The 26,054-nt window shown below is 40.0% G+C and overlaps 2 protein-coding genes across 5 annotated transcripts; both read left to right on the forward strand.

The window, feature by feature from the left end:
• The first annotated feature begins 203 nt into the window (after positions 1–203).
• On the forward strand, positions 204–17,690 carry atg2b (autophagy related 2B). Its single transcript, XM_023951762.2, has 43 exons — positions 204–342; positions 953–1,363; positions 1,713–1,875; positions 1,988–2,140; positions 2,225–2,327; positions 2,430–2,589; positions 2,658–2,837; positions 2,925–3,021; positions 3,436–3,600; positions 4,464–4,615; positions 4,706–4,817; positions 4,896–5,139; positions 5,243–5,405; positions 5,561–5,653; positions 5,761–5,949; positions 7,153–7,426; positions 7,515–7,623; positions 7,693–7,894; positions 9,697–9,839; positions 10,033–10,190; positions 10,272–10,444; positions 10,523–10,673; positions 10,751–10,953; positions 11,682–11,762; positions 11,883–11,989; positions 12,072–12,164; positions 12,245–12,315; positions 12,385–12,461; positions 12,542–12,712; positions 12,806–12,938; positions 13,127–13,326; positions 13,415–13,644; positions 13,725–13,842; positions 13,925–14,116; positions 14,190–14,291; positions 14,381–14,459; positions 14,541–14,757; positions 14,842–14,911; positions 14,996–15,078; positions 15,339–15,460; positions 16,140–16,294; positions 16,380–16,529; positions 16,621–17,690. Exons 2-43 carry the CDS (start codon positions 1,202–1,204, stop codon positions 16,849–16,851), a joined length of 6,231 nt encoding a protein of 2,076 aa, XP_023807530.1. The 5' UTR covers positions 204–342; positions 953–1,201; the 3' UTR covers positions 16,852–17,690.
• Positions 17,691–21,611: 3,921 nt separating this feature from the next.
• tmed8 (transmembrane p24 trafficking protein 8) lies at positions 21,612–24,434 on the forward strand. 4 transcript variants are annotated; one of them, XM_004082316.5, is made up of 6 exons: positions 21,612–21,834; positions 22,084–22,253; positions 22,353–22,443; positions 22,550–22,643; positions 22,742–23,035; positions 23,210–24,434. In XM_004082316.5, the coding sequence occupies exons 2-6, from the start codon at positions 22,135–22,137 to the stop codon at positions 23,425–23,427; spliced, it is 816 nt and encodes a 271-aa protein (XP_004082364.1). In that variant the 5' UTR covers positions 21,612–21,834; positions 22,084–22,134; the 3' UTR covers positions 23,428–24,434. The 4 variants fall into 4 exon arrangements, with proteins under 4 accessions (XP_004082364.1, XP_011488710.1, XP_011488709.1 ...); XM_011490408.4 differs by having other exon boundaries at positions 21,642–21,834; positions 22,115–22,253; XM_011490407.4 differs by having other exon boundaries at positions 21,651–21,947.
• The last annotated feature ends 1,620 nt before the right edge of the window (positions 24,435–26,054 follow it).

Here is a 26,054-nt window from a genome sequence, read left to right on the forward strand (position 1 = left end):
CAATGGGGGGGGGGTAGTTAGGATTTGATGCATTTACTGGCATATGGTAAAACAGTCTCTCTTTAAAAAAACTTTAAATACAATAAAATAAATATCAAAATAATAACACCATATTTAAATAAATGATTTTAAATAGGAAACCATATTTTAAAAACTTTTTGTTTCGAAAATGCAAATACATGAACGTGTGACTTGTCTGCTGGGGAATGCTTGCTTCTTCCAAGTTATCGCGAAGGCGGCTTCAATTGGTTGCGGAGTCATGAAAGTGTTTGTAAACAACTCAGTCAGAACGTAATTTAGATGCTACCTCACTATAATATTTCTACCTGCTAACTCTTCAATGTAAGACGATTTGGATGATATGTGTGCTTTTTAATGTATTGTAGTGTAATTTTGAAGACCATGGGATGCTAACTGACAAATGTTGGATTATAGGCTAGCGTGCTACAGCTTTAGCCTGTCGTTAGCTGGTTGTGCTAATGTTGCTTTACTCTGTCAATGGAAGAAGAGCTTCCACATGCTAGCCAGCTAGTTAGCTTTACAATGACATGCCTTTGTCTGGTCAGAAGTCAGGGCGTATTTTGTACTAATACTTATTATCATGATTGCGTACTTTAAAATAACTACAGTCGTACGGAAATTGGTGACTTTATGGCAGATTATTAAGTGTTATTTCATCAGCACGACATGGCCATAAATTAAACTGTTTGAAAACGTGTGCATTACTAACACTACTACGCAGATGAAGTGTGTGAAGTTCATTTTGTAAATTGCACCAAATATATTCGCCGAATAGTCAATATCTGCTGCTGTCTAAATCTTGATCAGCCTCGCTTACTCTACAGATTACTTATTTACTACTGTCATGCTCATCATGTGTTTTGAAACTGAAAGTCACATGTTTTCGTGTCAAATTACATGGCGGTACACTTCATATGTGTCTTGTTTATAGGTGTATCAAACTGGATTCCAACCAAGACACATCTTTGACGTTTAAATCATCCTCAAAAGTGTCCCTCACTCTGGGATACGAAAGATGTTTGAACTCGCTGTCTTTCAATAACTTCAAGTCATCTGGATGAAACAACTGTAACATGAGGGATTGACTTTTACCTGCCCAAAAACAGAAACACTTCTGCTACAAAGCTTCCAGACCTTTTTTGTGTCTGTCTACACTCACCAACTCAACAAAAAAATAATAATGCCGTGGCCATTTTCTGAATCCATTAAGAAGCGTGCCTGCAGGTACCTTTTGCATCGGTATCTAGGCAACTTTCTGCAGGAAAAGCTCAGCTTGGATCAGCTCAGTCTTGATCTGTATCAAGGGACTGGATCTCTGGCCCAAGTTCCTCTGGACACATGGGTATGTTCTGCTCTATCAATCTTTGATTGTAGTCTATGCACACACAGAAAGCTCTATTGTTTTTATATAAAGACAGAGCCCACACAAACAATGTGTCATGCTAGCTTATTTTTTATTGTTAAATGCAAAAAAATATATATGTTTTTACATTTCCCTCGTTTCTGTTTAAAGATGTCTTGTGAAACATTACATTTTTAGAGCTTATTAGTTTGGGTTTTGGTACATGCATCATAATGAGCAAATGCCAAAAATAATGGTCTTAATTATACTGAATCAATATTAACTTTGTTTAGGTGTGTTTAATTAAAGATTAACTTAAAAAAAGCTAACATCATTTCTTACTCTACAGTCCCTGAATGATCTCTTGGAGACAGCGGATGCTCCTTTTGAGGTGATCACAGGATTTATCCAAACTATTTCCTTAACCGTCCCTTGGGCAGCGTTGTTGCAGGAAAACTGTGCTCTTGAGGTCAAGGGTTTGGAGATGGTGCTCAGGCCAAGGCCAAGAATGGGTATGGAGATATTGTCTGTCCAGAACAATATGCATAAAAAAGTGTTCTTCTGCATCCAATGCTGTGCCGAGATAGAATGTAACAGTTTGTTGTACTTGTTCTACTACAATAGCATCTGGAATTGAGCCCATGTGCTGGTCCAGTTTCATGACAAGTAGCATGCAGCTTGCCAAAGAATGCCTCAGTCAGAAACTCACTGATGATTTGGGAGAAAGCTTTCAGCCTTTTGAGGGATTGGAGAAGTTTGCAGAGACAATAGAAACAGGTATGTTCCACCCATTCTTAAAGTATTCTTGAATAAGCTGCCCTGTGATGTGTTAATATTCCTTTTAATGGTTCTATCCTGCAGTTCTGAGAAGAGTCAGAGTGACTTTTGTGGATACTGTTCTCAGGATCGAACACATTCCAGAAAATTCTAAAACTGGAATTGCTCTCGAAATTCGAATCGGCAAGTAAGTTGTATTAGGAACATAACTAGATGTAAGGAATGCACTGTTTTTTGTTTGTATGCAGATTTTTATTGTACTTATTTTGATTTGTGGTTGTTTTTTTAGGATTGCATACTGCGATGAAACAGGCGATGATAGTTCAAGCGTAAACGTGCATCAGCCAACCACTTTTGCTCATAAAAATGTGCAGATGGAAGGAATCACAGTATTATGGGACGAGTTCTCCGATGTGTCTTGCAGTTGTAAACCATCGTCTACTCCAACGGTTAGTGAGGACAGGATTTTACACAGACGGCATGTGAATCGCTTTTAAACGGACGTCATGTTTTGTAGGAAACTGAGCCAAAACTTTCTCCAAGTTGGAATCCAAAAATCATTTGTGAGCCTCATCCACAGTTTACAGAACCAGTGACTTCCACCACCACATTTCAGCCCGTGCCAGTCGGGAGCCTCAGCGGTAAAATTGAGTTGTCCCTCACTCTGAAAAATAATCTGGCTCTGCCTGGAGCGAAGGTACATAAATGTATATTTCATGAAATGGTTCATTTGTTCAACTGGTTGTGTTAATTTGTTTTAATTACTTTTTGTTGTATGTATCAGCTGGATGTTGTTGCCCACGTTGATACTCTGATGGTTCTGCTGTCCCCACGACAAGTTCATCTGCTCCTTGGTTTGTTTGGAGCTTTTTCCGGTGGAAGTGAGTATCCTGTAGTTGTCATTACGGTGATTTAGAAATGGTCAATATATATATCAGGCCTCGCCTGTGAAACAGCCTGCCTGAGGAACTGAGGGCTTCATCCACTGCGAAGGGTTTTAAGAAAAACTGATGACTCATCTTTTTAGGATAGCTTTTATGTTGTTTTTACATGTCCACATGTTTTCATTTAATTTTATTACTGTTATTAATAATCAACTTGATTTTCTTTTGAGGGTATTTATGGGTTGTGTGTTAGGTTTTTATGTATTTTTATTATTGCTATTTTAACCACTATTTTTTGTCTTACTCTTATTTATTGTATAATGTAAATTACTTTGAGATGTTTTTTTAGCAGGAAAAGTGCTATAAAAATAAAGTTGAATATTCATTTTTTTCCCTTCCCTTTATGTAAAGGTGCACAGGAATGGGCTAAGGATAGAAAAAGTCGCCCTATGCAGCAAGAGGATGAGTATCGCCTCCATATGGAACTGAATCGGTGTCTGAAGAAGGACACAGCTGGACTGGGAACAGACTCTGACCTCTTTGAAAGCCAGACGACTAGAACTGTGTCAAGTCGAGGTGGGAACTAAGTGCTCTGTTGTAACATTAAAATGCTCATAAAATTAACCTAAGGAAGATTTGCATACGTGACTTGTTCAAATTTTTAATCTCCCTTTGGGTGTGGGTGGAGACAATGAATCACTTCAAGGATTCTGTTCAGGTGAAACAGGCTTTAGGGTTTACGTTCCACTTTATTAAAGATAAAGATGATCAGCAATTCAAAAACCCAGTTTGGAGTTTATAACGTGAAGTTAGGAAAATAATAACGGTAAATTGTAGCCATCCATCCATCTTCTAAACCCCCCAAATCCCATTTTGGGGTCACAGGGCTGGTGGAAAACCCTGAACAGGTCGCCAGTCCGTCGCAGGACCATGCAACCACACACTCAGACCTAGGGAATACTTAATTAGAATACTAAATTAACCTATGAAGTCTGTTTTTGGATCGTGGGAGGAAGGCAGCGTTCCTGGAGAAAACCCACGCATGCACTGAGAGATCATGCACACAGAAAGGTCCCAGCAGGGATTCAAACCAGGGCTTTTTTTCTGTGAGGCAAGAATACTAAGCACCACTACAGCCTGCAAAATTGTAGCAATCTACTGAAACCTAATGAAGCAGTAAATGACCTGTGACCTCCCGCCATCCAAAAACTACCAGTTTATTGCCACCTGCATGCTTGGACTTCACATTGCCACCAGTGGTTGACTGAAATATAGGCCACGGTACAAGAAAATACATCACATGTTGAAAGAATGCTCTCTTAAAACTCAATTGGAACTGAAACCTTGCTTACTGAAGAATAATTGTAGCTTTCATGATTTGTGAGCATAATTCAAACAATTTCCAATGATTTGTTTTTGCTCTACTTTATTTTACGTAGATGATGTGTTCTTCTCCATGGCTGACATGGACATGTCTCATAGCCTGTCATCCCTCCCTCCTTTGGGTGAACCGCCCACCGTTGACTTGGACTTGTCACTGAACAGTAACTACTCCCCTTCGCCAGTAGAGTCTCCTTCTGGAAAAAGTGCTGTAGGTCTTATCTTTTTTTTTTTATTTTAACTATAAAATTCTTATAAGGTGGAGTTCGGTGTTATGTAATAGCTCTTTGTGTTTTTCCAGACTCTTTGGGATGACTACATGGATGTACCTCGGCAAAGAGAAAAGCAGAATGTCGAGACGTCTTCAAAGACACAGGATTCACAACTTGCACACAAGATAACAAGACAAACCTGTAGGTTTTTTTTATATTGACAAACTTCAGATGTTGTAAGCGGAGAGCTTGGCTTTATCATTTACTCTTCTGTTGTAGCTCATCCATCTAAAACCCATGGAGACGAGTCAAGGCCAGAGTTGGTGTTGAAGTTTTCACTGAGCAGCTTTGTGGTGTCAGTCCTCCATATTGACCCTCTTCCACCGGCACACGCCGCTCCCAGCCCACTCGGTCCAATAGCTGCGTACTTCTTCAGCGTGCTGGGCCCAGACCAGCTTTCTTCAGAAGCTTTCCTTCAGTCTCGATCGCTGTTTAATCAGGCTTGCCCCTTGGATCATCTCAGGTAGATTTCAACTCTCTCAAAATCCTTCTGCTGAAGCTTCTGACCTAAGAAGTTTCTCATTTGAGCGTGTCAACAAGTCTGTCTGATGTTTTCTCTTTTCCAGGTTTGTTGGTCAGGGTTTAAAAATACAGTATGAGCACTGCCAAGGGTCCGGCCTGCGGACTTTCAGCACAGACATCAATCTTCAACATATGGAGTTTGTTGAGTGTCTGTTTCCCTCTGATTCCGTCGCTGGGGGCTCACAAAGAGGAATCCATTATACAGAGGTTCGATTTGCATCAATGACATGAGCACATAGTTTTTGGTTTTGTTTGTAAAGAAGCAACGCGATTGTTGCATGAACACTGCAAACACCTGAATAATGAATCATGCTTGATTTTAAGAGGGAATCACTGCAGATTTTTTTTTTGTCACACTTCAGCTCCTCACATTTGACACCACAGCCAGTGCTGATGCTCCATGTACAGCTTGCCTTCACCTGCTTTACAAACTGATTGAGCGCAGAGGCCCTCAGGTAACCGCTTTTGAGAATCCACTGTGAACACAGAGACTAACATTTACTGTTTTCATGCCTCTCTTTTGTCCTGCACACAAACTTTAAAGCCTTTACTTCTCTGTCAGGGTGGCCAGGTGCGTCTCAGCACCATTCCAAGAAAGGCTGAGATCCAAGTGGAGCTGGGCGCGGTACGCTCTGAGCTAGACATCAGCATCGTTGACCGCCTTAACTCACTACTCCAACCTCAAAAACTAGCTACCACAGAGATGATGGCCTCTCATATGTATGCGTCCTACAATAAGCACGTTAGTTTGGTAAGAAACATCTTATTAAACTTATTCTAATCAATGTTGAGAAAAAGAATATTTTTGTTGTTGTTTTTTAAAAAAAAGGCTGCATAATTCATATACAGGGTCAATTCTAGAACTTTACAGGACTAAAAGACTAAATAAAACCACATAGAGGTCGATTACAATTATCTATCCCTTTTTTTTAACCCGCTGTATCCTTTTCGGGGTCACGAGGTTTCCGGAGTCTGGTCCAGCTACTCTTGGGCGAAGGCAGGGTAGACCCTCAACAGGTTGCCAGTCTGTCGCAGGGCACACAATCACACACACTCACACATGCACACCTAGTGAAACTTTAGAGCAGGGGTCACCAACCTTCTTCCTCCTGGGCTAGCGCCCTGCTTGTTTTGCAGGTAACCCTGCTTCAGTAGATGCTGATTAGCTGGATTGAATCAGCCCAGTTTCTGGTTGACTGAACACACCTGATGCAGGTTTAGCTGCAAAACAAGCAGCTACCCCTAACCAATTAACCCCATAGGTTAACTGGTTACTGCTTTAGAGTAACCAATAGAACCAGTGCCGTTTCGCTGAGACGAGAGCGCTAAACACTGCGCCACCGTGCAGCCCCAATTACAATTAAAACCATGAAGTTGAATGTATAATGAACAACTCATTTTAAATCAATTCTAATAAGAATTTGCAGATAAAATACTTTTAGTTACCACAATCAAGTTAAAAACTATAATTTGTATCCTGCACAGGAATAAAAGGTTGTTCAGCATCCTCAGAGGGACTCTTCCAGGTTTTAGCAGCAGAAATCTGAAACACCGCTTCACAGTGTTTAGTCTTTAATCTGGAAAATTTACAGAAAATCTGTCTCTGATCGTCTCAGGGCTTAAAGTGGTTCATAGGGCTTGTGCACAAAGCAGATTGTTAGTTCTAGCTTGCTAGACTAACCTTTATTTGTGATTGTTTTGGTTCAATGGGGTCAGTCTTACTGTTTTAATCAATTGTTTAGTGCATTATCCATATAAGTCTGCATAAGACATATATTTGTCATCTAAATTTTGTCTGACCATTGATAATTTAAAATGGAAATACAAGCTTGTCCTGCAATGACCTTAAATGACCTTAAACTAATAAAATGATTCTTTCAGCTGTATCCCATGTTAAATAGTTCAATATACAAAAAAAAAAACTCTTTTTTTTTTTTTTTAAAACCTTTTGCAGCACAAAGCCTTCACTGAGGTTTTCCTTGATGACACCCATACACCCTCCAGCTGTCACGTGTCACTGACGGTAAATGCCCCAGTGCTTGGCCTTGCAGTGCGCTTTCCCATCCCTGATCTGCGTTCAGATCAGGAAAGAGGGCCCTGGTTCAAAAAGTCCCTGCAGAAGGAAGTACTTTATCTGGACCTGGAGGACCTGGAGGTTAAAATAGAGTTCATGGGTGGTAACTCACCAGATCAAACCAAAATGGAGCTCACGTTCAAAGAACTTAAAGGTATATCCCCTCCACATCTGCACTCTGAGTTGTAACTTTTTATTTGAAGGCTGCTGATAAATGAACTTTATCATTTCTTTGTATGTAGGCAAGTTCCAGGAGGACCCAGAGGAACCTGCTTCCTGTTTTCTCCGAGTATCCAACACTATGGACGGAGACATGACAACATCTGAAAGTGGGAAGTTCGACTGGCCAAGGTAAGTGTACACAACTCAAACCTATGTGTCCGTTCAGCAGCGTCTTCAGTCCTTCAACTCTTTGTGCAGAGTGGTGTTGAAGATGAACCCCACTGCAGTCCATTCAATCCTCGAGCGTGTGACGGCTGAGGATGACGAGGGCGCTGAGGACCACTCGCTTGAGGAAGAAGAGGAGGAAGGGGCTGCCCATTCACTAAAAGACGTGTGTGACTTTGGGAAGCCGGAACCCTCACCCTTTTCTTCCCGAAGGGTTATGTATGAGAATGAAGAGGTAATTCATATTCCTTTTCAAGTATCTCCACATTTCGTTCTGTTAAAGGGTTTTATGTGTTTTATTTAGACATGAGAAAAATGTACAGAGCTCTTCATTTCTGTCCACACTTATAATAAACCCGAGTTTAGTTATAACTGAAAATGATCATCTAAAAACTAAAACTGCTATTTGAAACCTTTGAATTGATTCTTTTGCCCTTTTTTTCTCAAAATGAAATAAACCAAAAGAATGTAATAAAACATTGCAACATTTTTAAGCCGCTGGCTTGCAAGTAGAGTTATTTTGATTTGTGTAAGTGATCAATACTAAATAGTCAAAAGGGACAAATACAAACCGTTTAAGCAAAATCAATGAATTATCCTTTACAGAAGAAATGATCACTTTCTTTGCTTATTAATGACTTATTTTTGACTACAGTTATGCAAATTTGTCGTTCATAGAGGACTTTTTTTAACCTGAATATCTGCCAACCACTGCATACTATTGAATTAACTCCTTTTTGTATTTATAAAGGACATTTGGGTCTTTTTAGTGATGATGAGTCCCTGAAAGTTGTAGTTTTAGGTGGATCTAAAAAAGTTTTTTTAACTGGACAATTTTTTTCTCTCTGGTAGTCTGTCCACTGTTCAAACAGAATTTTATTTTTTAGGATTTCCAGTTGGTGGTGTGACTTCCTTGTGATTTGCATTCACAGGAAAAGGGAACTTTTTGATGTTTAAATATATTTATTAAGTTTTAACAAATTTCGACACAAATTCAGACAAGCCCCCTCCCCCACTGTCAGTCATAAAACACAATGCAGTTACAGTATATTAATAGAATATGTATGCAAACACACATAACTATATATATGTAAACACACAAAAACCCTAACACATAAACAATATTTAAGAGTCAGTTCAGAGAGTATAATAAAAGCAAATAACAGCCAGATATGCAAACAAATAAATGTATATTAAAAGTAAAGATGGATTATTGAAAAAGGTCAAGAAGGGTTTCCTCACTATATAGTTTGTGTTCTGAACCCCTTATTTTCTCAAGATAAGGTGAAACAAAACATCTTTAACCCAGTGTGATGCAGTTTGTGGTTCAATGTCCATCCATTTAAGCAGAGTCAGATGTCGTGCTAGTAAAGAAAAAACATGAATCCTTTGACCCCCAGTCGGAAAAGGTAGCCCCTCATCACAAATCACCAAAAGAAGCATTATTGGGCAAAGTGGAAAAGTGACATTTTGCTTAAAAAAGGTTAAATAACACTTCTCTAAAGCACAGTCATGGTTAAATTGGGCAACATATTAGAATTCCAGCTTATATCAGTCTCCAATTTACTTAAAATATACAGCTCCAGCTGATTCTATGTTAAACATGCGCATAACATAAAAGGTGAATAAAGGATTCTAAAAAGTTAACAGGAAATAGGCTGTAATTGTGAATATTTGTAAATATAAACATGTCGATATTTTTTATGATTACCTTCATCTTTATTGTGGATCCTAAATTGTTCTGACTGGTATAGCTGTAGCTACACGTGGTGACGCACGCCGCCTCAATGACATCACCTCTTCGCATTTGTTTAACAGTAAAATCCGTCTGACCATCAGGACCATTGTGTTTGTTGCAAAGCAGGTGCACTTTGTCTAAGTGAAAACATTTGCATTCAGTATAACCTGCTGGACGGATCGTCCCTCATTACTGATGGTTTCTCAGGCAAATAGTTCCGTGCTTTGAATACCTGAACTGTTGACAAAACATGCTGATGTGGTCTGATGATTTCATTTTTTCCCCTTTTCTAATCTCAGATGGTCATTCCCGGTGATGTTGTGGAAATGACAGAGTTCCAGGAAAAAACCATGAACAACTCGCGTTTTGTCCTCGAGTTGAGTTTCCCAAATGTGCAATTAGTGCTCCCAAGCAAGGCATTCTACGAAAAGCTACACAACAGGTGCAAAATAATCATTTTCTCTTAAAAAAAAAAAAAAAAAAGCATTATCAGAGTTGATCAAGTATCACTCACTTTTATGAAGTCGCCAAATCCCTGCTGCTGTTAAATTTGATTACTTTTTTTTCAAATCTTGTTTACTTTTTGAAGACTTGTAGCCTAAATCCTGTTAAAAGGGAAATTGTTCATATTGTAGGATAAACAACGACCTGTTGCTGTGGGAGCCCACTGCTCCGTCCCCCGTGGAAACTGTGGAGAACATGCCCTATGGAGTTGGACTGTCTGTTGCCAGTCAGCTGATCAATACGTACTCCAAAGACAGCTTTAGCCAGTTTCGCTCTGCTGGTCCTGATGGTGAGGCAGCTACTTGTTTTTTTTCTTTTAGTGATACAATGAGCTTAAAGCAGTCTTACTTTGTTGTACTGGTTCCTGCAGCGGAGACCAGCGGCTCTGATGAGGAAAATCTGTTCTACTCCCCGGCCTCTGACCTGGGGTTCAGATCTCGGAAGAAGAAAAAACCCAAATCCCACAGCAAGACTTCGCAGAGCCTTTTCTCTGTCGTCCTCAGCATCAGTCATGGTTTAGTGTCTCTTCAGACTAGTGCTAAGGTGAAATCTAACCCCCCCATGTATAAAATCCCCCTGTCCAAAATGGCTTAAATGGTAGATTTTAATTTGTCCTTGCAGAAGGAAGATAAAGTTGTGCTAAAAAACAAACATGGTGAGTTCTGGATGGAGGTGAAAAATGCTGTTTTGTTCAGCGTGACTCAGTACGAAGGCTGTAAAGATCAACACTATATCTGCTTCCACACCAACAGCATTTGCATGTATCACCAAGGTGAGCTCCCCGTAAAGCTGTGTTAGATGAACCTCCGTGATCTGTGCTGAATACTTGATGTTCATTGATCCCCTCAGGCCTCGTAGATGGAGGCACTTCTGCCTCAGACATCAAATTGCCATGCAGGACACATCCCCATTGGCTGGAGGTAATGATCTTCCAGTCAGAGACGCCTGCAGAGAGGTCCTCAACACCATCCGAAGGCATTGGTCTGGAAGTGCGCAGCATGGTGTCCGTGGCTGTTAAAATCTCCTCGCACAATGCAGAGCGCAACATCAAGGTCGAACACTAAGAAACATTCCACTTTGCTCTGTGAATGCAAACCATTTAAAGAAAAAAAACAAGGTTCCAAGGTTTTTCCCCTAAAATGTCCTCAAGATTCAAGGTTATTAAGGATTCTGTTGTGACAAAATACTTTTGTAGTTAAAAAAATCTTCATTTTGGTAGTTTTTTAACTTTTATGTTGTTAATTATTCTCACCTTTGAGTTCCTGCTTGAACTTCTTCACTCTGTCATTTTTAATTTTAGAGATTAAAAGAGCATTTTGACCAACATCAATCACAACACAAGCATAAATAAAGCTATTTATTTTAGCCACCATGTTCTGTTGTTATTTTGACACCCACGGTACAATTTAAATGAGCCGTAAGTTCAGAATGGATCCGTTAAACTCTGATAATGTTGAGCATTCTTATATTAATAGTTGTTTTTTTCTGTTTTAATTTCTAAATGGTTTGAAACTACATTTTTGGCTCTGATTGACGGCTCTGTTGTTTACAATCCAAGCAACGCTTTAATTTGTGTAACTCAGCAATCACTTAAGAATTTTTGAAATAGTTTTCAGGGAGAATTATTTTGAAAAGACTAGAACACTTCCTGCAGCCAAAATTCTGTTGACCAATATAAATCTTAAGCAAAATTACAATGTGCATCACTGTTCTATATAGACTTAAAAAATAGAACATTTTACATTTTTTATAATTACTGTGATGTTTATGTCTTTCCCAGGAGTTTCTAGTTGCTGTTGGAGTTAGCGGAGCGACGCTGCAGCACAGGGTGGTCCCTCCTGGTCTGGGCTGGTACGATCAGGTAAGATTTGTCTTCACCTTCCCATAAAGTTGTCCTTCAAATCAAGTTGAAATCACAGTTTCCCTCCTTACTTACTTGAAGAAGCCCTGAAATCAGACATCTGTCATTTCTGTCTTACAGATCGTGGACTTTCTGAATGTCTCAGATGAACCCGTCTTGGGTTACGTTCCTCCTACATCCATCACCACCCTACATTTACACTTGTGGAGCTGCTCATTGGATTACAGGTTCAAAAAATTAGACCTCTGGTTCTTCATCTTAAAGAATCTGTGTCTCTAATTAAGGGTTTTCTTTTTTGTATTTGGACAGACCACTTCACCTGCCAGTCCGATCGCTGGTTATGGTTGAAACATTCAGCATCTCCAGCAGTGTCTCTTTGGACAATTCTTCTTCTACGCTGAGGTAAGACATATTTGCTGAGATATTTTTGCTATAACATTGGTAAAAATAATATAGTTACTGTAAAATGTGTTTTTTAACAGGATTATTTTGGATGAAGCTGCTATTTTTCTCTCAGACAAATGCAATACAGTGTCTGTGAATCTTGCAAGAGGTGAGTAGAATTCTGTGTTTTTATTTTTACAGGAAGTTTAGACTAATGAGTGGTTTTTTTTATCATTAGACTATGTTCAAGTAGTGGATATGGGAACACTGGAGCTCAGGATTACAGCTGTCAAACCCGTAGCAGATGGAAAATTGGTGAATTTGCTATTTCTAATTAAAATAATTGGATTTCATGCAACATGAACTGTAACTCAAATCCATGTCTCTGGGGATAGCTGGAGCCAAGATTTGAGCTGCGCTGCTCAAGTGACGTGATTCACATCAGAACCTGTTCGGACTCCTGCGCCGCTCTGATGAACCTGATCCAGTATGTGGCCAGCTACGGAGACTTGCTACCCCCAGCAGAACTGGAAACCAAGCACAGCAGCACCACGCAAAGAAAGAAGGTTAGCAGGCAACAAAAACTCCACATGAAACTAGAACAATACCATTTTTAAAGGCGTTTTCTCATATATATTTGGTCGGGGTGTGTTTTACAGGCAGAGGTTCCCAGCAGGCCTGTGTCTCAGACCCCTCTGCTTGCTGACACTGAGCAGCAGATGCTCCAGGATCTGATGAGTGAAGCTATGGAGGAGACTGATGGGCAGCAAGCACCAGGACCACAGCAGAACGGTACAGACCTTCTCTAGTTAAAGTCTCTGTAAACTATGCTTACTTATAGTTTCTGCAACTTTAAAAGATGCAGTTTTTCTGGAGTTCTTGAAAAACGGAATCTTTCACTGCATAAAAGGAATCCTAGTCACACAGCTATAATCTGGCTCCATAACAACCATATGTACTCCATGCTTGTGTCCACACAGGTGCCCATGAGGAGCAGATTCATGACCAAGACCCGCCTTGCTCTGATCTGTTTCTGTTTCCCGATGAGAGTGGAAATTTTACCCAAGACTCAAGTCTGACCTATCCAATGCTCCCCTCTCCTCTCATCACTCCTGCTCCCAACTTGGCCCAAGAGGCCGATGATTTCTGTATTCTGGAGTCTCCGGATTCCAGAGGAGAGGTTGGGAGCCTTGATTTTATCTTATAAAAGCTGTAATCTGCTCTTTCTGCTAAACCTGTGCCTTCACTGTGACATGTATGCACTTCAGGATCGAGATCAGGAGCCCGTGGTGAAGCAGCTGACTTCTGACCCGGTGAAAATCAAAGATGATCATTTTCGTCAACCCTTAGAAGGGGGCGATCCCAGCCGCTCGGCTCTGAATTTTCCCATTCCAGAGGTTCGCTATTTAATCAAGGAGATTTCAGTTATCTGGCATCTTTACGGCGGAAAAGACTTTGGGACTTTGTCTTGCACAGCCTCACCTTCCAGAAGCAGAGGGTGAGCCATAAATACAGAGTCCTTCTTATCCATTTTGGAAAAAGAGCCACATTTTTTTCCATTTTTGGTATTTTTTGCAGATCTACTCCTCACAGCTCACCATCTCAAACTCCAGCCAGACATGCTAGGACTGCAGGACGGGCAGGAGGCGGAAGGGGGAGGAACCTTGATGTTCTGATGGAGATCCAGCTGAGCAAGGTTTGCTTCCAGAAATGTTTTCTAATGCCACATTCACACGCAACACACAGAACTTTCAAGTCATTCGTTTTTTTGTGTCCAGGTGAGATTTCAGCACGAGGTCTACCCCCAAGTCACCGTGGCATCTCAGAGTCCCGTAGACCAGCTAGCCTCCCGACAGGTCTTTGTGGTACAGGATTTAGAGATTCGAGACAGACTGGCTACCTCACAGATGAACAAGTTCCTCTACTTATACTCGAGCAAGGAAATGCCTCGAAAAGCTCATTCCAACATGGTGAGGGGGACGATTTATTGAGAACATTAGACCAAGTCTTTGTTCGTGGTGTCATGATGTCTATTGTTCTTAGCTGACAGTTAAGGCTCTTCATACATGTCCTGAGGCCGGCCAGGCTCCTCCAGAGTGCTCCCTGCGCGTTTCTCTAATGCCTCTTCGCCTCAATATCGATCAGGTAAAAAACTGGTTGCCGTGTCAACTTCGATTAAACATGTGTTCAAACTAAATACGAATAAATGACCATCTTTTTTGTGTTTCTTAAAGGACGCGCTATTCTTTTTGAAGGACTTCTTCAGCAGTCTCGCTACTGAAGTTGAGTTTTTTTCACCACCTGTTCAAGAAAGTAAGACTTGCTCTTTAAAGGCCCGTGTTGTTATTAAAGATTTTATTTGGACTGCAGAACTTATATCTGGTTGTTCTCCAGCTGCCTGTGTCACCACAAAAAACACAGCCGCTCCTGAGATCTCCTGCAGCTTTTCCAAGCACAGCTGCACCAGCAGCAGCCAGGAGGCTGCACCGATCATTTCAGTTCCTGCACAGAGGCAAACCAGCCACAATGGCTTCACGGCATTCACCGGAGAAGAAGTGAATGGTGCTGAAGCCTCTGGTTCTCCATTTAAAGACCAGCCAATCTTTTTTAGGTCAGTCAGAGATTCACCTTGCAGACTCTTTAAATGCTGTTACTTTTTTTCTATTAGACGATGTGTTTTTTTTCTTGCGAACAGGGAATTTCGATTTACCTGCGAAGTTCCTATTCGGCTCGACTACCATGGAAAGCATGTGTCCATGGACCAGGTTTGCATTCTAAAAGGAGAATTCATGAACCCAGGTTACATTCTTGATGTTTTATGACTAACTATATGTATGATTTGTTTTCAGGGGACATTTGCAGGAATCGTCTTTGGGTTAACGCAGCTGAACTGTTCTGAACTGAAACTGAGGCAGTTGTGTTACAGACAAGGGTATGATATCTTATCATAAAGTTCATAAACAAAGTTTTCAGTATTTCTTCAAATGACGTAACTCTGCGACACCTTTGGCTGACCTCGTACATCAACGTCAGATCTTGTAAAAATCTGCACATACATGCTGTGTGCACTCACTGTATCTCATTAGTCCACATATGCTAGCATAGCCCAAAGACATGATGCTGCAATATTTTTTGATTTGGTTTATGTTCAGATCTGTGAGACCAATTGTCTTGTCCTTTCTTCCATCTCAGACTACTTGGTGTGGATAAGCTGTTTTCTTATGCACTAAATGAGTGGCTAAATGACATAAAGACAAACCAGTTGCAAGGAATATTGAGTGGAGTGGCACCTATTCACACTTTGGTCAAGTTAGGTGAGTGTGGCATTCCCTTTTTCTAAAAGATCACTCTCCTGCGGTAAATTCAGCTTATGTAATTACATCTATTTCATGAAAACATGTTTAACATTCTGAAATGAAGGAAATTATTTTAAAAGAGGGGTTTTGCCAATAAGTTTCATTGACTTGTTGGGTGTTTTTCTTGGGTGTTAAAAATACAATTATTTGTCTTTCTTTAATTGTTTTAAAGGGTGGAAAAGCAGTCTTATTTTGTGTCTAAGACTCAGACACTCTAGGTGTAGTTGCAGGATATTTTGCCCCATCTGCAGCACTACTTTTTGCCTCAATGAGTACATTTCAGGAGCAGAGCGGGTCAAAGCTTTGTCTGTTTGCCAAGACTAGGAAGTCACTAAGGTAACAAGCAGAGTCTGTTTCGTTTTCTCCCAATGCCCTATTAAAGTAACATCCCTGCCAAATAGCCTTTGCCTCAGCAACAAACCGTTAGCTCTGTAAGGGGAAACCTAAGTGCGGGTCACCTGGGAAAAGAGCTGTGCGTTGAACCATCAGCACAAGAAGATTCTCTTTGCCCTGTCATAAAAGACTGTTAAAGCGGTGCTGTTCGAGGTGTACTTCCTTTATAGACAATGGTATAACATGTAGTTGATTAAATCAGAGACTCAATGTTTCATACTCAAAACATAAATCTTGTGGTCAGCTCACGGACTTAGGGACTTGGTGTGGCTCCCCATCGAGCAGTACCGGAAGGATGGTCGGATAGTCCGAGGTTTTCAGCGTGGCACTGCCTCCTTTGGAACCTCCACAGCTATGGCAGCTCTAGAGCTCACAAACAGGATGGTGCGGACCATCCAGGTAAACAGATTCAAACTCTCAACACAAAGGATTGACTGTTTTTCTAGAATGGAACATCTATCAGATTGCTTGTTTGTCCCGTTAGGCTGCAGCTGAGACAGCCTATGACATGGTGTCTCCAGTACCTGATGAAAGAGATACAAAACGGATAAAACGGTACTCCCATTACGGCCTGGCCCATCAGCCTGTTGACCTGAGAGAAGGTGTTGCCAAAGCCTACACTGTGGTGAAAGAGGTGCAAAAACTTGAAGCTTAACTGGCTGATTCTTTCACTTGTTTTAGGCAAAGTTTGTATTTGATAAAGAAACCAATGCTCTCTTCCACAGGGTCTCACTGACACAGCATTAACCATCTACGACACGGCCACTCGGGAACACGAGCAACGTGGAATGACGGGAGCTGTTGGCGGAGTTCTTCGCCAGCTGCCGCCAGCGGTCGTCAAGCCCCTCATCATGGCCACTGAAGCCACCTCTAATGTCTTGGGGGGAATGAGAAACCAGATTCACCCAGATGCTCGTCAGGAAGAGTCACAAAAATGGAGGCAGGATGAAGAATAAACTTCTATAACCGCGGGTTAACATGACTGGAACAGTCAAACCGCCAGTTCTGGTGTAGATAAAGAAGTTTTCATCATGTGACATTTTGAACTACTGTAATTGCGCTTATCTGGTCCCTCACAGTGCCTTCATGGTCATTAACATGGTTTGATATTAAAAAGGGATTTATGCAGAATGAAATGGTGAGCCACATATGATGTCATATAGACATTTCTTGTGTTAAAAGTAAAAGTGCAACAACTGCAAAATAAATCATCTCAGTTTCATTTTCAAATGGCTCTGTTTAACCAGTATAGCATTTCCCTATGTACTTGGTGTTATGTTAAATGTGTAATTAGGATTAATTTATTATATGTACTATATGTTGACCTTGTTATTTACTGTAAATATTCCTAATATGTAACATTTCATGCAAGGTAAAAGGAGCAGAGAGGCCAAGAGTGTCAAACCTGTATAAAGGTCTTTCATCTGCATCTTTGCATTTCTTGAAGGGTTTGTTGCCCAAGGAAATACTAAATGGAACAATATTACAAAGGGGTTTGCAAAGTTGCACCATTTTTTTTTAGCTTCCTTGCTTAATTTGTTACTTTGTTTTTTTACAACTTCAATTTTTTCTTTTTAGAAAGCTGCTTTTTTTTCATTGTAAATGTAAGAAAAAAAAGTCTTTAAAATATCCCCAGTCTGCCGCTGACAACTTTAAACTGTTAAAAACAAACTGTCAATTCTCAATGTCTTTCTTTTATTTGTTGCACATCAGCTGTACATTTAATTTTTTGTGACAGTAATAATTCTACACATTTGACTTTGTATTAAAATTAAATTAAATGGAAAACAAAAAACTGATGAGTGCGCAGCAGCTTGATGTCAGGGATGAGTTGTCAGCATTTTTCATCATTTTACCAAGTAAACCAATTTTTATTTTTAAATTTCCATGTGTATAAATCGGAGTGAAACATTGCCATAGCAACAAATTGGTTGTTTTTGGAAAGGGGGTTCTGTTTAAAATTTTAATAGCTTTAAATTCTGAATGAATAGATGTGTAAAGAATATTGACTGTATATGGAGAAATACATACACAGAGCAAACAGGGAAGAGATGAAGGCCTCTTGTGTTAGACGTTTTACTGTTACAATAGGGGGTTATGAAACCAGACACACAGGTGCATATTTGTATAAACCTCTTTTGTATTAGAGCCTAAACTTTATTTAAATTAACTATGTTTGCATACACCTCTGGCTGGAAGAAGAGAAAATTAGAGAGTGGGATGTTAGAGATTTGGGGGATAAGGCTAGAAAAGAAAAGGGTTAAGGAAGTAAGAGGAATAATAAGAATTAGGAAGGGATAGAATCACAAAGGTTGGATGGAGGTTTATTATCATTGGGGCGACCGTGGTGCAGCGGTAGGGCAGTCAACCCCCAATCGTAATATTGCAGGTTCAATTACCAGCTTGCACACCCATGTGTCAAAGTGTCCTTGGCCAAGACACTGAATCCCACCTTGCCCCTGGTGGAAGGTTGGCACCAGTGTTCAGCAGCAGAGCCACCACCAGTGTGTGAATGGATGAATGGGTTTGTGACTGTAAAGTGCTTTGGGCCTTCAAGGAAGGTAGAAAAGCGCTATACAAGTATTTACCATCATTACTGTCAGGTGTAGATGATAGTCAAGAGGGCAGGTTAGGGTCAGGGCTTCATAGCATCCTTGAAAAAAATAAATGTCATCAAGTCATCCTTTCTTAAAATCTCCACCAGTAGATTAAAATCAGCAGGTAGACATTGTGATGTAAACAGCACATCTATTTATTTATGTGCCACACCAGTTTAGGCCTTTGGTTAGTTTTATAGAAAACAAAGCAAACTCTTGGCAGTTCTTTTATTTTTCTCTAGATAATAAGGTAATAAAAAGAATGTTTAATTCTTATCCATGTAAAAATAATTGTTCATTGTAAACATATGGTGTTTAAGCAATAGGATTTATATACCTGGATAAAGTAACTTGAAATAAAAATGTGGTAGGGCAGATACGTGAATGATAACACCAAGATAAATCGTCCCTGTTCCTTTTCAGCATTCCTTAACTGTCATTGACTATGTACTTATTTAAAAGAAAAAAAAAGAAAATGATTGGGGTTTGCCATGATTATTGCCCTTTTTAACCCTTGTGCTATCATAGATGACCCCACCCTTATATTGATGTGTTCTCCCTACCATGACAAAAGTGGATAAATGTGGAAAGATTTCATGTAATCCATGGACACCAGTGAAGATCACAAATCATTGAAGAAAAAAGGTTCAGAGCACTGTCTAGTGGGTCTAGATGACCCAACTCCCAATGTGAAAGTGCCTAGGATAGCACAAGGGTTACAGTAAATTTTTTGCATGGTTGGTAGATCAATTCTAAACACAGACTTGCCCTTTTTACTCCATACACCCATAAATGCTCTGCAATTCACTCATAATATATGTTCATAAAGTTTGGAGATTATCTGCCGTAGAGGAGCTTATATCAGTGTCACTGAGAGGAGATCCAGCCTTTGGTAAAAGTGTGTGGAGACAGTGACCTCACCCTGAATATTAGAGGGTCTAAAAGGACGCCAATGTGGATTACAAGAGGAACTAGAGGATGGGTCACACTCCTCACATCATACAGTGGGGCTGTGGAGCCCCTGGAAAAGATCAAGCTCCTGTGAATCCACATTACATCTGACCCCACTTTGTCTCTAAACACCCATGTCTGGTGAAAAAGGCCAAACAAAGACTCTTGCTTCTCCGGACGTTGGTCAAACTTTACCCTCATCGACTTCTACAGAGCCACAATAACAGACATCCTGTGTCTGAATGTGACAATTTAGTACAGGAGCTGCACTGTACAGAACAGATAGGATTAGGTGGGAACGGCACCAGTCTTTGGAAAAGGGAGACCTTTTCCCAGGCCTGGACTCAGTTTATACTGACAGAATCTGGACAAAAACCAGAATATATATATATGAACATTGTGCGTGTGGCAATACCAACTGTGCTCGCTTGCTGTGAACTGAACAAGTGCTGCACTCAGCACAAGGCTGTATGTGTTTGTGTTTTCTTTGCGAAAGTGACCGTCCTTGACTGACCACTGCTTGCTTGCACCCACAGACACAGAATATTTCTAATTATGTATTTTACATGTTTGCATGTTGCTCTGTTGGCTAATAAAAGAAACTGTCTGCTGGGGAGCAGAGAGAGAGCAGATGACAGCAGAGCTTTCTGACCTGGTGGTGTCATAAGCGTCAGAATCTTTCCCTTTGCAAAGGTTTGAACTTTCATGCAGACTCTTGTGTGATTTATTTCTTCTCCCACTGCACATTAGATCTTTGGTGTCCTGAACCATCCGAACCTGCGAAGGCCATTAGCAACACATTAGATCGGATCCCTCCCGTGCCGGGAATTTTTGTGCTGCTTTAATCAAACAAAAGATGCAGAAACAGTAAAGTGACACTTCTTGCTCAGAGTTGTTCAATATATTTTTCTCTTTAGACCCACACATACCTTCACCTTAAAATCAAACACACTTTTGCACCAACACTGCGAACAGACACCCATGAGAATGCACAGACTGCTCAACTGGTTATTCATTAAGATCAAAGGGTTTGTCTGTTGCACCTTGAGTGCTGTATTTTTCGTTAATGCTGAGGCTGGCTTTAATTATTTTTAGCATGTGGTTGCATGTGCACAATAAACTCTTTGTGATTCTGGTTCATCAGTCTTAAACTTTTGCTCCCATGACAGATTTCTGACGTTGCTGTTTTCTGTCCTTCAGAGGAATGCACCCGGACCGGAGTGGAGGGTTTTTTTGACAATCACAGACTGGCTGCATGTGCTGACATTCTGCTTTGATGCTGTTTGTCCTCTCCACTCCCCAAAGTCTGAACTGATCTTCGTTTTCATCTGTCAAAATGCTGCCTTTGGACAGTTTCCCTTCTGCTTTACCTGTTAGGGGATTTTTTTATTTTTGTGAGGATTTCAAAACCTGAATTCAGTGTCTTTTGTCCAAACTCCTTGCAGGTGATTTTAATTTGTAACCAGAGTACGAATTTGCCGCCAGCTTTGCTGCAGATGTAAGGATGTCTTCTTTTAGTCTGACCGAGGTTTTGACAGATGAGGTGTTGACGGAGGCGTCTAAACCTCTAAATACAAAGGGGACATCATATTTAGCTTTCCTAAAGTTCTCTCAAAAAATTAGATCATTTCTGAAATTCTGAAATGTAAAATAGGACCTCATATTGAGAGTTATGACTGAAGCTTTTGTTATTTTTGTTTTTATCACCTTAAAAAAAATATATATTTTTCTTCTTTTTGACACATGTTGACACATATTCATTACAGGTACCATCACTCTGAACCTGGATTTGTTCAGTGCTGTGTAGCTTGTTGAATATTTGCACTTCTCCCAATCTGGGATCTGCTCAGAGACTCATCTCTGATTTAAATTATCCTCACAGAGAAATAGGCAGATGAGATTCAGTTCAATGCACAAAATGTCATCAGATCGTCTTATGCATCTGCTCTTTTTGCAACTCAATGAGTTGGTGCTCATTGTTTTTCTTTAACAAATGCAATCAAAACGTTATTAAATCAAAAAATAAAAGCTTAAACATTTAACCGTGTTACGAATAAAGCTATTAAAAAAACCTGTGCGAGATTTTAAGGGCCTTGTTTTCCAAAATCAAAGTATTTCTTTTGTTTTTGAGCCACTCCTGCAGTGAGCACTTTCACTGAGCAGCTGATGCCGCACAAAGTTTCAGATGCGAATTCGGCACATTTCGACAATTCTCGAGAAGACGCGGAAGTCCATATTGTTTTCCGTTTAGTCGGCTTCTCCCATTTAAAGAAGATCCAGCCTTGCGAGGGGAAAGTGTCCATGATTGCGGCGATGTGGATTCATTTTATCTTGATGGGCTGAGCTGGGTTAAACTCATTTTATTTAAAAAATAAACGACGAGAAATCGTGGTAAGACATCAGCTGCTTATCACTACTATCTATCTATGCACGTAGCTAGCAGCTAGCCAGTTGTAAGCTAATGTGAAGAAGCTACAGCAATGGAGCTTGTTCGTGGAGACTGAGTGAGTCGAGCACCTAAGTAGTGTGCTTTACTTTATTGAAATCCAAGGAGTTAATTGACTCTATTTTAGACATTAGCAGTGCGCTATCTGTGTACGGAAGCTAACTTCAGCCTGTCTGCTTGCTTGTGGTTGCGAGGGGCGGAGCTTCATCTCTTCCTGTCGCGCAGTCTGGGGTGTTTGTCTTGTCATGAAAGCCATGGAGAAATTAGAGGCTACATCCGAGCTTCAGTCACGGCTGTCCTCCTTGTCCTTCTCCTCTTTCCCCGGAATAGCCTCCAAACAGTGTGAAAGCAGACCTCCGGACAGGTAACCTGTTGCTCCAACCCCGCCTGAAAGGTGGTTCGTTTCTTGATACGAGTGAAAATGTTTGATATATTCTTTTATCTGTTGTTTTTGAATCTTCAGGCTTCACAGTACAAACCTTTCAGAGAGCTTTACCCAGTCTGTAGGCAGCACTGGTATGGACACGACCAAAGACCCAGGACAGCTTTGTGAGGTAATAAAATCGATGCATGTTGGACAGATGTCAACATGTGGTTGGACATGGGGCAGTACAGCCCTGTTGCTTTCCATTAATGTATCATATGTGTGTGCACTTTGAGGGTAATCAAGAGGCTCCTGCAGTGCAAGCCCCGGGGACAGGAAGTGAGGAAAATGTCAGTGCTGGGAGCTGTCAGCCCTCTACTGAGATAAAAGGTGAATGTGGTTTGATAACTGTAGATATTTTTTTGTTACAATTTGCATAGAGGTATGCACGATGACTATAATTCTATATGTGCTGAACTACACGGCAGCCCAGATGCCCCCCCTGCAGCCCGCACACACGTGGACATCTGCTGCTGTGAAGGAACTAAAGGCGAAGCTTCGACCCGAGAAGGACAGTGTGGTGACGGTGTACCGAGGCGACATCATGACGGTTAATGTCCCCACTGTCCCTGAAGCCAAAAAAGTGTGCTGGGAATTCGCCACGGACGGCTATGACATTGGATTTGGGATATATTTTGACTGGAGTCCTGTGACAAACCGATCCATCACCGTGCACATCAGTGAGTCAAGCGACGACGAAGATGAAGAGGAGGAGCTGGAAGGTCAGATTGGGATTGAGCATTCCACACAGTTGCTAGTTTATCTTTGCATTTCCTGTATTAACATCCAAGAGACACTCTTATCTATAAAGAACAAACACAGCTTGCATTGAACATTTGTTCTTCTCCAGCTGGGGTTTGAGCGAGCGTGCTGACTTTATGCCGTTTGCATCACAGGGCCTGTCAGTAATGGAGACGTCGAGAAGGGATCCAAGAGTCAAACCAACTCGAACTTGGCCGAAATCCTCCCCGTGTATCGTCAGGACAGCCACTTGTCTGTCCACGGCGGCAGCCACGATTTCCCAGGTGAAGGCACTTACCTCCTTAAGTTTGACAACTCATACTCCCTTTGGAGAAACAAAACACTTTACTACAGGGTTTATTATAGTGCCTGAGATTGCAATTTACTGCTTATGAATGTGCGTTGTAAAGAATATACCCAAGAACAATGAACTATTTCTAATTTTTATTTTTTTCTTGGAAAAAAAAAACATCGAAATGGCATACCGGCATATCTATTTTTATCACCCTTGGCTTGTCGTGTCACTTGTTGGAGATGTGTAAGGCTAAAATGTTGAACATCTGCTTTAGTGTCTTGTTGGCATATATTTATCAAAGCCTTGCATATGTGCCATATTATTTCCTTGTACATACTGTACCACCCGTCCAAGTGGCCGTCATAAAACGCATATTGTCTTTACCTGTGACATTTCAGTGACAGCAGGTGTCAGGGAACACCTGGACATGGTGTATCGCACGTGGCCAAGTGCTCAGTCAGTCAGTCGGCACTAGAAATGGAGTTTAACTCGTGTTTTCTGTGTTTGTGTGCTTTTATGATCACTGTCTCTTTGTTGTTAACCACTTTATCAGTCAAATATACGGCATAACTTGTTTTCTATGTGTTGGTTTGAAAATCACTTCCATTTTTTTCTTCTTCTTCTTTTATGGCCTGTTGGATAAAAGATCTATCATCTAAAGAAAGTAGTATGAGATTGAGAGCGAGCTCTTAATGACACAAATAAAAGCCATCTCTTATCACAAAAATTTCTCTTTATATAATAGAGATTCAATATTTGCGTTTGCTTTGCCTACATTTTTATTAGGTAGATGAATTGCATCTAAATGTCTCTCGTACACATGTCTTTCTGAGTGCAAATCACTGTGTTTTTTAATGTTTTGTGTGCATTGGACCATCTTTTCTTTGTGAAATCAAACACCTCGAACACTTTAAACTTGTGTGCTTTTTGTCCCAAAGACATCCCAGATTTGGCTGCTAATGTTGTGTGCAATGTAAAAAAAATAAAATAAAAATAAAAATAAAAATTTATTTGCTTTACTGTAAGTTATACTGAAGATATTTGTTCCTAAAGTTTATATTCCACAATAAAGAAAAGATTATGCAGCTCTTTTTGTCTTTGTTTTTTCTTCAAAGAATTCGCTCCTGTTATCAAAGATGCTGTCAGTTTCTATGCTGTTTCAGGATTAGACCGTTTCTGAACGGTCCCCTGTGTTTCCATTAAATTGTGCATCAGGGCATTGATGTAATTGTTACACAGGTGCTGATGAAACCTGGTTTTATTTTCAGCTCTCCCTGACGGCAAGTCACAATCGTACATTAGGTCTCATGTGAGCTTCACTCGGTTTCTGAGAATAGAAATGGGGGGGTTCTTAAGTTGCCAGCTCTTGCGCATTTTCTTTTATGTTTCGTAACTCGAAATGCATTTTCTCTTGGTTTGTTCCATTAAATGCAACAAATGTGAGAACAAAATAAACAATAAAAAAGACTAAGTTTATATTCACACACAAACTAAACAAATACAAGGATTTAGAGTCTACTTTAGCTGGAAATATGTGGAAATTAGGTGCATTTGTTGTCATTTTTTTAACAAGTGTTTTGTACTTTCCAATCAAAAATAAAAGATTAGATCTAATGTCTTTCTGCAGTTTTTTCTCTACAATTATAAGGATGTTGGTCAATAAAATATCTGTGCTTCCTTTTTAATGACAAGTTTTTTAAAAAAAAAACTACAAGTTTTTTATATTTATAATCTCTCAGAAATAATATAACATATTTTGCCCACTTGCTTAATATTTTACAAGTTGCCCTTTTACAGTTAAAACAAATCAGACTTGTTGAGCTCAAAAAACCTCTGAAACTATGCTGTGGTATCTGGCACCAAACTGTTACTAACAGATCTTTCAATCCTGTAAATTTTGACATAAGGCCTCCATAAATCTTATTCTTTTCCAGCATGTGCCACCGATGATCCTCAATAGGACTGCAATTTTCAGATTTAGTGTTTTTCAGCTTTCCAGATTTGATATAATTTAATAAAAAATTCCCAGAAAATGCAGTCAGACATTTTTCAGTAGATAAAGGAACCTGTAATTAGGGAAGGTTTTTGTTGTCAGGACAACAGTCTTGTCTCTTGAATTTGTGGCCCTGTGCACGAATCTTTCCCCAAACACCATAAGTGGAGACTTTGACATGAAAGTTGGACTATGCTGAAATGTAAATGCAAGGCCAAAATGGCTGGATGCTTTACCACTTTCCAGTTGCTTTGTTGGATTTGTTGAAACCCAGACATAATATGCAACAAATGCAAGTGACTCTTGACATTAAATTTGCATTTTCAGTTGTGAGATTCGACCAGTACTTGGGACTCACCAAAAGCAACCTTTGATCATTTCTTATACTTTGTTTTAAATGATCAAATGTGTAAACCTGTTGTGAAACTATGAATGATTGAGATAACTGTTTGATTACAAATTTGAAGTTACTAAAAATGCACACAAGAGTAACATCACTTTAAAATATAACTTAAGTAAAAGTAATTGAATAAAGTTTTTTCCCCTTTTTTAAGAGTAAAAAGGGATTCACACAAGAACTACTCTAGTAATGAGGAATTATTTAAACATATCAATATCTAACTTGCCCTTAAGTTAATTAATTTTACTTATAAAGCTTAAATTGTCAACAGCGGAGCAAGATGCAAGACAGGTTTTTAACAAATACTTAAAA

Source organism: Oryzias latipes, chromosome 22 (genome assembly GCF_053564925.1).
Source record: "Oryzias latipes strain Hd-rR chromosome 22, Olatipes_Hd-rR_3.1".
NCBI lineage: Eukaryota > Metazoa > Chordata > Actinopteri > Beloniformes > Adrianichthyidae > Oryzias > Oryzias latipes.